This window comes from Dermacentor albipictus, unplaced genomic scaffold (genome assembly GCF_038994185.2).
Source record: "Dermacentor albipictus isolate Rhodes 1998 colony unplaced genomic scaffold, USDA_Dalb.pri_finalv2 scaffold_51, whole genome shotgun sequence".
Taxonomy (NCBI): Eukaryota; Metazoa; Arthropoda; class Arachnida; order Ixodida; family Ixodidae; genus Dermacentor; species Dermacentor albipictus.
The window spans coordinates 662,648-678,167 of record NW_027225605.1 but is presented as its reverse complement, the minus strand read 5'-3'; the positions used below and the strand labels follow the sequence as shown (position 1 = coordinate 678,167).

The following is a 15,520-nucleotide window of genomic DNA, read 5'->3' as shown; positions in this document are numbered from 1 at the left end:
CAACATGTTTGTTTGCCTTGTTTGACGCATTATATACCGTGAGTTTCTCTTAGATACGTAAATTTATTGGAGACGTATACGTGTATTTAAATATCTTATTGCGAGGTTTCGTCTATACGTGCAGTGGCTATTCTTTCCTGTGACACTTTTTTCCTTTTATCAAGCTGTATTTTCGCATTTCTATATTTCATTGTGTCTTTGCGTTTCTAATGTATGAGGGGGAGTCAAATGAAAGTGAGCCAACCAACCCCGCGCAATGATGGTTCTGTTCATCATCTGCGAAGCATGCGCGTAGCACACAGGCATCTCTCATGTACAAAAGTGACACGCAGGTGTGAGGATAAAGGTTCTTTAATGCTCTTACACGCTGCATTGAACGCTATTGCGTGACATAATGGACGCTCCAAAAGTTGAATAGCGTGATGTCGTGAGGTTTTTGACAGCTGAAGGCGTTTTCTAAAAAAAGAGATAGGTTGCCATATGGCCGCCGTGTGCGTTGAACATTGCATTTTGTTGGCCACTGTGAAGCGTTGGAGAAAATGGTTAAAAGGACGGGAAAGTTGCAAAGACGATCCAAGACCGGGCCAAAGCCACCGCGCAATCACCCGCAACACAATTGCAAAGGTTGATGAGCTGATTAGACAACGGAGGATAAGCATCGATGAACTGGCAGAGCGTGCGGACATCAGTCATGGTGTGGTTCACGCCACAATTCCGTAACATTTCGGTTACCGGCTCTTGTGTGCGCAATGGGTGCCCAAGATTTTGACTCACAGCCAGAAGACGAAGTTCGGCGCTGGCTTGACTCGATCACCTAATCCGGTATCACAATAAGGGTGGCGACTTCTTGTCTGCAATTGTGACCGGGAACAAATCATGGTGCCACTGCTAAAGCCTGAAACACGAAGGCAAATCTTACAGTGGAAGCATTCGAATTCACCATCCCCCCAAAAAAGCAAATTTAAGGCCGTCATTTCCGTCGGAAAGGTGTTGTTGACTTTTTTTTTCTATCGTCAGAAGCCATTACTGATATAATTTGCTAATCCTGGAGAGACTATCAATCGTTTTCCGTTATCGTGAAACGCCGGATCGGCTGCGTGTCAAGGACAAACGACGTGGAGAAATGACGAATGGTGTCATCTTGCTTCACGAAAACGCCCGTGCCCACGTCGCTTATGTGGTTAATACAAAACTGGCAAAGACCAAGTAGGAAACGCTGCAACATACGCCATACAGTCCAGATCTGTCACCTTGCGACTTCCTAATTTTGGTGCAATTGAAAAAACAGCTCAAGGGAACCAGATTCATGTCGGACGGTAACGTGAAGTTACAGATATTTTGAAGCCGGAACCCAGGGAGTTTTATTAGACAGGAATAACGCGACTCGTTAGCCAGTAGGACAAATGTCTAAATGCTCATGGAGACTACTTTTAAATAAAGTACCCCGTTTGCCATATATTTGCATCGGCTCACTTTCATTTGACTCGTCCTCGTATATTTTGCAGAACTCCTGCTTTTTATACATGCTCTCTGTCGAGACTGTAATTTCGGTGCATTGGCTCACAGTACATGACCGATGATAGCTGCTTCTGAGCAATACATTGGAATAAATGACAGAGTCATTGAGTTTTTTTCCTTGGCCGCGGCATATGTAGAAAAATGTAAACAAAGTTTTTGGCTGACAGAGTTTCATTAAACTATTTGTCCTCAAATTTTAATTTCATGAGCTTTAAATTTTTTATATCAGCGGTATGCAGTGCTTTACTTGTTTCGAGCTGATATAGTTCTAAAGTTCATGCGATAATTTCTTTACCTATTAAATAGACAAAAGCATCGAAGAATTGATATCATGATATTTGGACACAATTTTCGGGACATACAAGTGTATTCTTTTATGAAAAAATAGGTATTTTACTTGTCTTGACAGCGCGCAGCGTTCAAGAATTCGTTTGCGGCATCTTGCGCAATAGCAATGCAGTTATTATTCACGTATTTGCTCCCTCGACAAATTCTTAAGGTGGAGGCCGAGTTGCAACGTGAGCCCCCCCGAACGAAATTTCTGGCTACGCCACTCTCCCAGCGCTAAGAATTTATTCCAGTGCGCCATTTTCTATCTGGACTCTATTTTGCAGCGTAATTAGTAGCCGCCTTCTGTTTGGACCGCAATGCGCAATTAAAACATTAACCGACGGCCGAGGCCTGCCCACTCGGACGACACTGCCCTCTTTATTCCGCGCGGTTAGAGTATCGCACCAAAATAGAAACCGCGTGCGCGAACCTTGCGCGCCGAACTCACACTGGCCACCAGCGGGCGGAGTGCCAGGAAACGGGGAAACGGCCACTGAACGAGCAGGGATACCGCGGGCTAAAAGTGTTTCTAAGCCCGCGGGGGGGATTGCCGCCCTGCGCGGGGGCACAGTGCGCCGCCAGGCCGAGGCCCGTGCACTGAGCGCGGGCGCAGCGACGACCATGGCGATCCTCAGTCGCTGCTGTTTCGTGTGCAGTATACGCGACGGGGCGCTCGTCATAGGAATCACCTGCATCGTGAGTCTCGCCTCCTTTGAACTAAAGCCTATCTGTGGTCGCCGTGTGTGCGCTCGGTTCGAGCTCTGGCAGAAGCAGCGGCATTACGGGCGGCTGCGTTCAACGAGCGCTTTAAACGCGCACCGCTCTGGTCAGTGATGTGCGCGGCCGCCGACCGTCAAGCGCGCCTGCGACATTATTGGAGCGAGATCGCTGCTTCCGACAGCGGATGTCACGTGAAAAAGCATGCGATGTTATTTTGAAAACTCTGGCAACACGCAGACCTCTCGTTTTCTTCCGCGTGAAATCCTGTTGTCAGTGGTGTTTGTCACGCAGTCTTCAAGCCTGAAATCCACGCCCGTTTATTCCAAATGATGCTAAGGGCTTTTGTGTATAGAACAAACTCACAGCGTATATGCCTGTCCACTCCGGCTCTGTCATGTTTCAGCAGTATAGGCTCAATACCCGCGCAGATGACTTTAGTGTCTAGATTACTTAATTGTAAGGTGTTTGTATGAGTGAAATTTAAAGCTGGAATGACTGATGGGAGGAGCTAAGGAATTGTTCATTTTGTATCACATGATAGTACACGTGTTTTCAAATAAGTTTTTTTTTATATAATCAGGGCGATGTCTGTGAGATGACTGATAAAGAGCTTAGTAATGACACATTATCAGGCACACTATCACCCAATACTGTGCTAATAGAACTATCCATTCAACATAATCACCCGAAATATATTACATTTTTGTAGACAAGATCACGCAACTATTGTTAGTGTGGCTATTGTATTGCTATTGTTAGTGTTCCCTTGAAGTCGCAAAACAAGCTTCACGTGCGCTTGTTTCAATTGACTGTTTCACGGTGCCTTTATTTTCCGCCTCCTACGTTTTTCACTTCTGTTGGGTTGCTAGTTTGGTGTTATGAGATGGGCAATGGGCCCGCCACGAATACCCGTTTATGAAGAAACGTGTGCTGCTTGAGTGGCGGTTGTATTTCTACAAAACATTCTTGTGCAGTTGAAAACTGGTTTGTTTTCATTAGCATATATTCCAGAATCAGGCATTCTGTGCAAGATAAAGTGGGGTAGACCCGCTTATGCAATGTGTACGGTATAAATGTAGAACATGCCACCACCATCACCATCAGCCTACGTTATCTCCGCTGCAGGACGAAGGCCTCTCCGTGCGATCTCTAATTACCCCTGTCCTGACCAACCGATTCCAACTAGCGCCCGCGAATAGCCTAATTTCATAGCCCCCCCAGTCTTCTTCCGTCCTCGACTGCGCTTCCCTTCTCTTTGCACCCATCCTGCAACCTTTATGGTCCACCGTTTATCTAATGTACGCATTACATGGCCTCTCCAGCTCCATTGTTTTTCTCTTAATGTCAATTAGAATATCGGCTATAGGTGTTGGCTCTCTGATATACACCGCTCTCTTTCTGTCTCTAGACGATACCCCTAACATTCTTCGTTCCATCACTCCTTGGGTTGTTCTTAACTTGTTTTGAAGCTTCTTTGTCAGTGTGTAAGTTTCTGCCCCATATGCTGGCACCGGTAGAATGCACTGATAGTACACCTTTCTTTTCAATGATAATGGTAAGCTTCCAGTCAGGATCTGATAATGTCTGGCGTCTGAGCTCCAAACCATTTTTATTCTGTATATTCCCTTCTAATGATGAGGGTCCCCTGCGAGTAATTGGCCTAGGTAAACATACTGCTTCACAAACTCTAGAGGCTAACTGGTGATCTTGAGCTCTTGTTCCCTTGCCAGGCTATTGATCATTGTCTTTGTCTCCTACACATTAATCTTCTTCAAACCCACTGTTACATTTTCTCTGTTAAGGTCATCAATCAGTTGTTGGAGCTAGTCCCCGGTGTTGCTGAACTGGACAGTGTCATATGCAAATCGAAGGTTGTTTAGATATTCGCCGTTGATCCTCACTCCTAAGCCTTCCCAGTTTAATATGTTGACTATTTCCAAGCATGGAGTGAATAGCATTGGAGAGATTGTGTCTCTTTGTCTGACCCCTTTCTTTATAGGTATCTTCTTACTGTGCTTGAGGAGAATTAAGGTGGCTGTGGAATGTATGTAGATATTTTCCAAGATATTTACGTCAGCGTCTTGTACTCCTTGATTACCTAATGCCTTTATGACTGCTGGTATCTCTACTGAATCAGGTGCCCTTTCGAAATCTATGAATGCTATATAGTAAGGCTGAATGACATCAATGTGATCCATTGTAGAGCATCCCCTCCTGAAGCCAGCCTTTTTCCTTGGTTCACTGAAGTATGTTGTTGCAGAGACCCGTTCTATAACTAGCGATGAAGTTACAAGGGCGTTGCAGGACATGAACGAAATGCGCCAGGAGAAGATGGAATAACAGGAGATTTATTCAAAGATGGAGGAGAGATAAAGCTAGAAAAACTGGGGGCCCTCAACGCGAACTGCCTATCGACTTCAAGGGTCTCTGAGAACTGGAAGAATGCCAACATTATACTTATCCACAAAGAGTGAATGAACACAAATGCGTTAATATCTTGTACATTAAGGTGGTAGTCTATATATAATTCCGGTTATATTACTCTATTTTGTACAATACAGAACTTGCATTGGTCATATAGTAAGTAATCACTTGCCATCACTGACCGCAGTGAAAAAAAAAAATCCGGTGTGACCTAAGCATTTCATGTGTGTTGTGAATGCGAAAGCAATAATCTCCGCTTGAACGCCGCTATTAAGTTATGAACTCCTCGCGGGCAAGCGAGTGCGTTGAGATGCTTGGCCAACGCCTCATAGATAGTAAAATGCCGGTGCACATCGATCGGTATCGTCATGCTGCCTTGCCCTACTGCCATAGAATCTAATACGGAAGCTCCCGAGTACGCCGCGATGACCCGGGGCTTGGAAATGAAAACTTCGGTCCAAGCTTGATCTAATCAAGTAGAGTGCACAGTCCTGCTACTAGGAGTTGATAGTTTAACCCAGTGGGAAATATACTAGGCTCCCTAGCGTGGAGTCGTCGGTACGAAACTCACCGTTTTCCCTCTCGAGCACATTTCTTTTTCGCATACAATGATTTCTTTATACCGATTAGTGAGGCTAAGTTAGAACGCAAAGAACGCGTTGATAACACAGGCTTCCGGAAGCGAGGGTGACGTGGCTTCGCGGCGATGCCCTCTCCTCACGCAACACCTGGCGTTCGAAAGCAGGCGTTCCCCCGCTCTGTTCCGTCGAGGCGCGCACGTGACGGGACCTCGTAGCCAATGGGAGTTGCAGTTTAGCTGCTACAGATGGCGGCTTTTTCGCTGAATGGGCCATCTTATGCTTTCCATGAATAATAACTGACATACAAGGCCAAAATTCAGGATTAAATCACCATTGCTTGCATACAACTTGAAACTATTAATGCTTTCTATATTTTCGGTTGCAGTTACCAGTACGTGCGCCTCTTTTACTTGATGGTAAAGCCTATGTTACAGAGAAGCTGTAATAGGGAGTTCCGCTGATTTTTGTGTGGTCGCGTGCGGCAGCGTGGTCGATATCAAACATGAATACTAGGAAAAACATGCAGGAGCCCGTGATCCGCTTTGAAGCGCAGTCGAGATAGCGAGCCTGAGAGCACACCCATTGTACTTTCGAGGGGTGCGACAGCTCGCTTATACAGCTTTGCTGCTTTTCATGCACCAGTTGCTCAGGTTGGTATGCAGCTGCGAAGAGTTCTTGTATAAGCAAGAAAAGTGTATTCAAAGACTGACCCGACCGCTGTGACGTGAGACGTGGACTTTCAAAACAGTCTGACCCACACTTTTTAGTGAAACAATCGGAACGCAGGGGTTTTCTTCATGTGAGGCTCGGGCAGCCATATCTGCGCAATCATTTCCAAAGATCCCGCAATGACAAGGTAACAATTGCTAATCAATTTAGTTGATTATGCAAAAAAAGAGAGGTGAGGCGTGCAGACAAGATACAAGAGTAGAGGAGTGGACAACACGAACGCCGACTATCAACTGAAGGGAGCACTGAGGCGAAAAAAGAGAAAGAAGACACAAAACTCGCTTGCGCAAGCTCAGTAATGGTATCGCCATGTGTCAGTCGGGTACGTGTGCCGGTCTACGTGAGAGATAACTGTTAAGGCACTTAATCTCTTCCTTATGTAATGTAATCGAAGGCTGACTCACGCACGCACTTCCACCATTATAGATATGCCATGCCTCTACCATAAGACGCGTATCTTCAATCTTATGCCGGTAGAATATCGCGCATTCATCTAATTCACTTGGTCAAGAGAGTTTTGGTACTGTAGTGACCGTCTGTCACTGATTTGTTCCCCACTTCCATGAGATTCCGTTACCGCACCTGACCTCCACGTGGGGGTCATTGCCCCCTGTTCTATTTTCTCACGTGGGGTGGCTGCGCGACGGGAGCACCACCACTGCCACTAGGCAAACCTGTTTTACGGTAGAATAAAGCAGTGTACTCTTTGTTGGCAACCTGTCAAAACGTGTACTACTTGCCTTCGCTAAACCGAGCTCCCGAGAAGTGGTGACACAGGACATTTACATTTTCTTCGAGCCCTGCAATCGACGAAACTGCTCCTTCTCCTGCTGGCAGAGAAGACGCCATGATCCCGTTTTCTGTCATCGCCAGCAGAGCTTCAAATTCCCAGCTTTTGGCAGAAGAATCCTCGAGTTTGATTTATACAAGTAGAGACCCGTTTTCAACTCCGCTGGATCACTTCACATACAGCTAGGTACCTCCTCGTCCTCGCCGCACTGCCCTTCGGCATCTATGATGCCACAGACAATTTGATACCACCTACGCCTTCGGCCACAGCATACGACAACCTAAAATGCATGGTACTGCAGTGCCTCGAGCCATCGCAACAGAGTCAGCTTCAACAGCTCCTCTCTGAGGAACTCGATGACCAACGAGCTTCACAACTCCTGCACCGATTACGTCAGCTGCTGTGTGGCCACTCCGCTAATGAGAGCCACTCCTCGTTTCCCAGCGCCTTCCACAGTCAACGCGCATGATGCTGGTGGGTTCCGACGAGACGAGTCTCGGTCGGCTAGCTGCACTCGCTGACCACATGTGCGAGTGCACGTCTGCGTCACAGCTACCTATGACCACTGCGAGAGTCTCAAAGCCAGTAGACTGATTCTCGCGCCTGGAGGAAACAGTCTACCATCTTACCATTGCAATAGAGAAGCTGATGATGAGTGCTCACATTGGCGACCAACTTCGGCGCAACCATCCGCCTTCACAGTCTCGCAGCGCACATAAAGACTCGCCGTGCCAGTTCTACTTGGCACCACTGTCACTTTCGCGAACAAGCAAGTCGCGGGACCCAGCCCTGTTCATGGACGGGAAACGCACCGGCCAGTCACTAACGGCGGCGTGCGACATGTGCCCTCGCGGACGCCGCCCATTCTTCGTAGTCGGCCGCATCACCGGCACCCGCCTTCTCGTCGACATCGAAGCCGAGCTGTCTATCGTTCCGGCCACTGCCGCAGATTGCCAACGCGCAAAGTCCACGCCCACGCTACACGCGGTGAACGCTGACATCGCGATGTATGGGCTCCGCTCAATAACGATAAACACCGGGCTAAACAATAACATCACCTCCCTCGATGTACTCGGCCTCCAGTCTAACCTCACCTCGAGACAGCAGCGCCTACGTGCTGTCTCGTGTCCCCTTCCTTCGTGTGTTTTATTCGGCGCCGTCTTTGTAATCTGGCATCCGTACGTTTCGGTCAGTCTCAATGTAGGAAAAGGCACTTGCTGAGCATCCGCCACCCACGAAGCCCCGAAACGATGCGCTGTCCGTGAAACACAAGGTGGCGCATCACATCACGACCACCAGCCCACCTGTCACCGCGCGGCCACGTAAGCTCGCTGGATGGAGGTTGTAAGTTGCCCGCCGTGAGTTCGAACACGTGCTTCTGCTCGGCGTTATTTGTCCTTCCTCCAAGAATTGGTCTTTACCTATCCATCTGGTTCCAAAGTAGGAAAGTGGTGACTAGCGGCCTTGTGGGTGGTGATTACCGAGCTTTGAAGGCCATCACTACTCCGTATCAATATCCCCTTCCTCACATGCATGACTTCGGCACTCGTCTCCAGGAATAAAAATATACAGCAATGTCTATTTAACAAGCACATGCCACCTAATTCCTGTCGAGCACAGCGACATTCCGAAGATAGCAATGACTGCTCCATTTGGTCTATTTGAGCTTGTCCGCATGCCTTACAGTTTCAAGAATGCGGCGCAAGCTTTTCAAAGGTTCATGAACGAGGTTACGCACAGACTCCCGTTCATTTTCGTCGACCTCAACGACATTCTCGTTGCAAGACGCGCAGACGAAGAGCTCAAAGAGCACCTTCGCCTTCTATTTGAGCGACTGGATGAACACTGCCTGGTCAAAAGCCCGAGAAATGAATTTTAGGGGTTGAAGCCTTGGATTTTCTCGGCCATCCCATTTCACCACAAGGCATCAAGTCCCTGGAATCACGGGTGCGGTCAATTCAGGACTTTCCCTCTCCAACCTCCTTCCGAAAGTTGCGTGAGTTTCTGGCACTCATATTTTCACAGTCGCTTCATACCATGCTGTGCGCAAATTCATTAGCCGATTATCAGCCCCCTCTTTCCTGTCGTGACTAAAAGAAAACCTACTTTACAGTGGTCCTCGATGCAGGAACACTCCTTCCAGGAAGCTAAAACGCGATCGGCTACTGCAGTGTTGCGGATTGAAACGTTTCCCCAGCCCCAAATCACCTTATGGTAGACGCGTTGACCACGCCAGTGGTTTGAGTACTACAGCTGCGCAATGGCACAGACTGCATGCCACTGGGTTTCTCGTCAAGGCACCTCCAACCCATAGAAGCTTTCTACAGCACCTTCGCGAGGAATATATTGGCCGCCTATTGCACTGTGGAGCATTTCCGTTTTTTTCTTGAAGGCTATAGCTTTTACATTCTGACCGAGCACAAGCCGCTAACTCTCGTTTTCAAGACCAACAATTCCTCGCACTCAGAAAGTGAACTTGGGCAACATTCCTTTATTTGCGAATTTTCTAGGGACATCCACCACATATCTGGGACCGAAAATGAGGCAGCCGACGCACTGTCGCGTATCGGCGCTTAGCATGCTGGCTCTATCGATTTCCAAGCTCTAGCCCCCGACTAGCAAAACGACCCCGAGCTGCGCCAATCGCGGGAAAAAGGTTCGTCGCTAGAGCGTGCGGGGGGGGGGGGGGGGGGGTATCCCTTACGCACACTACAACATTCATCACGTGCGACACATCGCAGGAAGCTCCTCATCCGTACGTGTCCTATCAGTTGCGGCAGTAAATATTTGATTTATTGCATGAGCTAACTATCCCGGAATCAGAGCGACACAGAGGCTTATCACAGACCTCTTCTTCTGGGCAGACGAAGAGGTCTGTCAAGCTGTGAAAGTGACCAAGCAGACGCGTTCATCGGTGCAGCCGTTTCGTCCACCAGAGAGCCGTTTCGATCACGAGCGTTTAGACTTAACGGGGCCTCTTCGGCGCTGCCAAGGTTTCAGTTACCCTCTGACGTGTGTGGACCGGTGCTGAAGGTGGCCTGAGGCGACGTGTCAGTGGTGGAAGAATTTTTTGCTATGTGGGCTATGTTGACCTTTGCGAATATCTACTCTCCGAGGCCGATAATTCCAGAGCTCGCTGTTTTATGCGAAGCATATTACTAGAGCTCAACCCAGCTCCTCAGGCGCGGTGGTGTCGCCTTCAATACCACGTGACGCCGTGACGTCACGACAGAGGAGAAACGGGGCTCCAACTCGCGCCGTCGCTCGCGGCGTCGACTTCAAGGCTGACCACGTGACACCGTGACGTCACGACAGATGAGAAACGGGGCTCCAACTCGCGCCGTCGCTCGCGGCGTCGCGGCCGTATATAAGCTGCTGTGTTTGCCTCTCTTAGACACTCACGAGGTGAGATGCCTCCTGGAGATAGAGCTGCTCGTTGGAATGAGAAGCGAAGGTTGCGGCGTGCTACAGAGACTGTTTCTAGGTGGCTTTGCTACGGCGCAGCGACTACGCGCCCCGCATCGGACGCGGTGAGCGTCGAGCAATGCAGCGTTCGGCGCGGCAACGAAATGTGCGCCTGAGCAAGTGCCGCACGCCTGAGCCGACGCCGACGACACCGGCTTTTCTGCGACACGAGCTCCTTAACGCTGTCGCGTTAAAATAAAGGCTAGTATGCTTCGCATCCTGGGCTTAACCTTAGCTAAGCCACAGCCATTTTTTCTGTCCCACCACGGCTTACCCCCCACAGAAGAACGGTATGGTCAACCGTCTCCACCGACAAATGAAGGCGTCGTTGACCGCCACACTCGACAGACAGCACTGGGCGCAAAGGCTACCCCTAGTGGTGCTGGCGCTGGGAACAACAATCAAGATGACCGCGGAGTCAGGGCTGCCGAGATGATATACAGATCAGCAATGCGCGTTCCAGTCCAGGCCAGATTCTCGGCACCAAGCAAGGCACTCCACCAGTGGAGGCGCAGCACTTAGAGAGGCTACATCATCGCTCGACCAGGTTCGACCTAAACCCCCACGTATCGCTCGCGGGCAGCCTGTGCTTAGTTTTCCGAGAATGTCAACAACCACGCACCTCTTCCTTCGGCGCGACTATAGGAAACAACAGTTGACTCCTTCCTATGAAGGCCCCTTTCGTGTGGTTTGTCGTTGAGAGAAAGCGTTGAAGATTGACGTGCTTGGCAAAGAAGAAAGAGTGTCGTGCGACCGCGTGAAACGCACCTATCTTGAACCTTAACGCTTCATTATTTCCACCATTACCACCCAAGCTTCCAGAATTGTAGGGCGGGAGCCCTTGTATCGACCGCCTGTCGCTGTGATTTTCCAGTGCTTCTGTGAAATTAAATTACTTGGCCTTAGCTCTACGTGGGGGTCATTACCCCCTGCTCTTTCTTGAGACGTGAGGTGGCTGCCCGACAGCAGCACCACCGCTGCCACTCGGCAAGCCTATGTATCAATCAGAGGCTAATGGAACAAAAAGGTCGTTAACCGGTGGATCGCCTTCTAATCTTTCCCTACATTGCCAAGATTGTAACTGCACGCCAGAGTTAGATGGATGCGCGATATTCTAAAGGCACAAGAATGAAGATATGTGTCTTATGGTAGGGGCATGGCATATCTATAATGGTGGAAGTGCGTGCATGAGTCAGCCTTCGATTACTTTACATAAGGAAGAGATTAAGTGCCTTACCTATCTCTCACATAGATCGGTAGGTGTACCCGACTGACACGTGGTGATACCATTCCAGAGCTTGCGAAGATGAGTTTTGTATCTTCTTTCTTCTCTCCTCCTCAATGTTCCATTCAGTTGATAGTCGGCGTTCGTGTTGTCCACTTCCCTCGTGTTCTGTCTGCATGCCTCAGCTCTTTTGCATAATGCAGCCTGTTTTACTGTGGAATAAAGCCAGTTGACTCTTTGTTCTCAACCTGTCAAAACGTGTATTACTTGCCTCAGCTAAACGAGCTCCCAACAGAACCATTGGATGTTAATGCCGGACGCCGGACGGACGCCGTATTTTTCGCTTCCTGGGGCATATAAGGCTTTCGCCATACAAAGTGCAAATAAATAAATCAAATAAATCTAGTAAGCATCGTAGTTAACAATAAAATTGGCGATGCATGCACAAGGACACAGATGTAGCAACATAAACTCTCATACAGGGCACAGATGCGGTAAAACAGTGTAGTGGGGATCAAGATATTTAAATATTGTAAAGCAAGGCACTGTAGTTCTCAGAGTGAAAGTGAGTGAGTGAAAAACATTATTAGCTCTAGATTCTCTGGTCTTCTGCGGTCTTCAGATGGAATCGTCCATCTTCTAGCACAACGGTCGGTTGCCCTTAGTCCAGGGCTCCGCTGGATGCTGCTGCCAGTTGTGCTCGCCGAATCAGACCTTCTTGGTCGACCTGGTGATCGCTGGAGAGCACTTCCTCCCGTTGCTCCGCACTCGGGTTTGGTATAACGGGTACCACGTCTATCTTCTGGCATGCCCACGTTATGTGGTACAGCGTGGGTGTTTCGTGGCACCAGGGGCATTTGTCATTGTATTGTGTGGGATAAATTTTGCTGAGTACGTTTAGGTTCGGGTACGAGCCCGTTTGTAGCTGCCTCCACGCGACAGAGTCCTCTCTGCTAAGGGAGTTGTGCGGTGGTGGATACCGCTTTCTGCAGCCCTTGTAGTAATCTAGTATCGCCGAACAGTCTTGGGGTACAGGTTCGGTCTCCTCGAGGTCGCCTACGTTGGATGCTCGGTAATAAGTATACCCTCGAGCTATCCTGTCCGCCTCTTGGTTCCCTGCCACTCCTGTGTGTCCCGGTGCCCATACTATCGTATGCCTAATTCGTTCTTCTTTTGTTTGTCGTGCTGTTATGTGGTCTCCGGAGCGGAGTATGCGGAGCGCTCCGTGCCATATTCTGCCGCGTAGGTAGTTGCGGCACGCTGTTTGCGAGTCTGTAATGATTGTTAGAGACCGTTTAGACCGATATCCCTCCGCTGCCGCTAGAGCGACGGCCGCTTCTTCAGCCTCGACTATCGTACAGCCTTGTAGTGATGCGCTGGTGATCGCGCGTAGGTTCGAATCAATCACCGTTGCTACCGCGTTGCAGTTGCTCTGCCCAGCTGCTCTGGCGTATGTGGCTGCGTCCACGTATACCGTCGTTTCTTGGGGTGCTAGTGTCTTTTGTAGGTATTCAGCCCTCGCTTCTCTGCGTTCTTCGTGGAGTTGGGATCCATGTTCCGGAGTATGGGCGCTACTTTTAGTGTGTTGCGATACTCGTCCGGAATTGTTTCGGTCCTCTGTATCTCTTGAAGTTGATCGGCGCAGCCTAGTTTCTTCAGGAGCTCCCTGCCAGATGGGGTCTGCTGTAGTCTGCGTCGTTGGGAGGCTAGTTGCGCCTCTTTCAATTCGTCGAAGGTGTTGTGTAGTCCTAAGGCTAGGAGCTTTTCGGTTGAGGTGTTGTGGGGAAGGTGGAGTGCGGTTTTGTAGGCTTTGCGTAGAATCGCGTCCGCCTGTTGTACCTCAATCTTGATGGGATTGTAGAATGGAAGGCTGTATGCCACTCGGCTGAAGACCAAGCTTCTGACCATCTTGAGTGTGTCCTCCTCTCGCATACCATGGCGTCCGTGTGAGATGCGCGTGATCATGCGGGCCACTTGTAGGGTGGATGCCTTGAGTAGGGCGAGGGTGTGGGTGCAGCGTTGGTTTGACTGTATCCACATCCCCAGGATTCTGATGAGCGTCTTTTCCGGTATCGGCTTCCCCTCGAGGTAGACGTTGAGCTTTAACTCGGTGCTGGTGGGGACTGTGCGGTTTTGCTTTCCTCTCCAAACTCTCAGGAGCTCGGACTTCTCAGTGGAGCAGGCTTGGCCTCTTGCTCTGACGTAGTCCTCTACGCAGGTGGCTGCCTCTTGTAACTTCTCTTCTTTCTGTCTGAGCGAGCCTGTGTTAACCCAGATGGTGATGTCGTCGGCATACATGGTGTGGTGTATGCCGTCGATTTCTTTTAACTGTTTTGCCAAGTCAATCATTGCTATGCTGAAAAGCGTGGGGGAGATTGCCGACCCTTGAGGCGTCCCTCTTTTTCGAGTAAGGAACTTCTCCGATCGGAGCCCTCCGAGGCCAATCGTTGCCGTTCTGTTTGAAAGGAAGGCTTTGACGTATCCGTAGACTCTCCTCCCGCAGTTCAGGTCGTTCATGCCCGTGAGGATAGCTTCGTGGCTTACATTGTCAAAAGCCCCCTTGATATCCAATGCCATTATTATATTCTCCCCGCTCCTGGGGACGTTCCCGAGTACTTCTTCTTTGATTTGAAGCAGTACGTCTTGGGTCGATAATTTTGCTCTGAATCCAAACATGCTGTGGGGATACAGTTCGTTGTCCTCCATGTACTGTTGTAGTCTCAGTGTCACCACTCGTTCGTACAGTTTTCCCAGGCACGATGTGAGCGAGATCGGTCTGAGGTTCTCAATTTGCAGTTTCTTGCCCGGTTTAGGAATCATCACTATCTCCGCATGCTTCCACTCCTCGGGAACGGTCTCAGCTTCCCAGTGTTTGTTGAGAAAGTCGGTTAATTCTGCGACTAACTCTTCACTGAGGTTGCGGATGAGTGCGTTATTTATCTTGTCTGCACCCGCAGCCGTGTTTCTGGTTGTGTTTCGAATCGCTGCGTAGACCTCTTCTCGCGTGATGGGTCTGTCCAGGTTAACGTTTTCTCTTCCTCGGTAGTGCTCTGCATAAGCTGCTGGGTTCGTGTCCCCAGAGAAAAAGTTGTATTTCCTGTTGTTTCGTGGGACTACCCGGTTCTTGGTCAGCCCGCAGAGTGGGTATGCGCCATTAACGTGTAGGTGGCTCTACATCTACACTATACACTGAAGCGAAGAGGGTATTTGAGTCATAAGTATACAACAAAGAAATATCATATACATGTCCCGATGGCACTGAATCAAAAACCACACGAAGCAGAGACGAAATAAATACAAAAGCAATAATAATCACAAGAATATGCCCTATAAGTTGCTAACAAATGTATCATGATCGATAACACATGCAACATGACACGGGAGCTCCTTCCAATGTCTGATGCAAAGCAAAGTGATTTTGAACGTCTGGCTAATATCTGTGGACAGGAACGCAAGAAATTAGGTTTGAAATTTAGTGTTAGAAAATCAGGTGTTATGGTACTCAATGAAAACAGTGAGCAGACAGTGGAGACACAGGGCCAAAAAATACCTCGGGTAAGAGAATATTAACACCTTGGTATATGGATAAAAGAAGGCGATATATATATGGAAACACAGGAAAAAACAATAACAGTGAAGGGGAAGACAAATGCAGCCATAATGAAGCACAGAGTGCTATGGGGGCACAATAGATACGAGACGCTCCGGGGTATGTGGAAAGGTGTAAATGTTCCAAGA

General features: G+C 48.9%; 1 protein-coding gene across 1 annotated transcript in view; it reads left to right on the top strand.

Annotated features, from left to right (window-relative positions):
* Window positions 1-2,382: 2,382 nt before the first annotated feature.
* LOC139052990 (uncharacterized) overlaps window positions 2,383-15,520 on the top strand; it is a 95,810-nt gene continuing 82,672 nt past the window's right edge. The window contains exon 1 of the mRNA XM_070530124.1: window positions 2,383-2,544. Coding sequence (XP_070386225.1) covers window positions 2,470-2,544 — 75 coding nt within the window. The 5' untranslated portion in view covers window positions 2,383-2,469. The remainder of the gene's footprint in view (window positions 2,545-15,520) is intronic.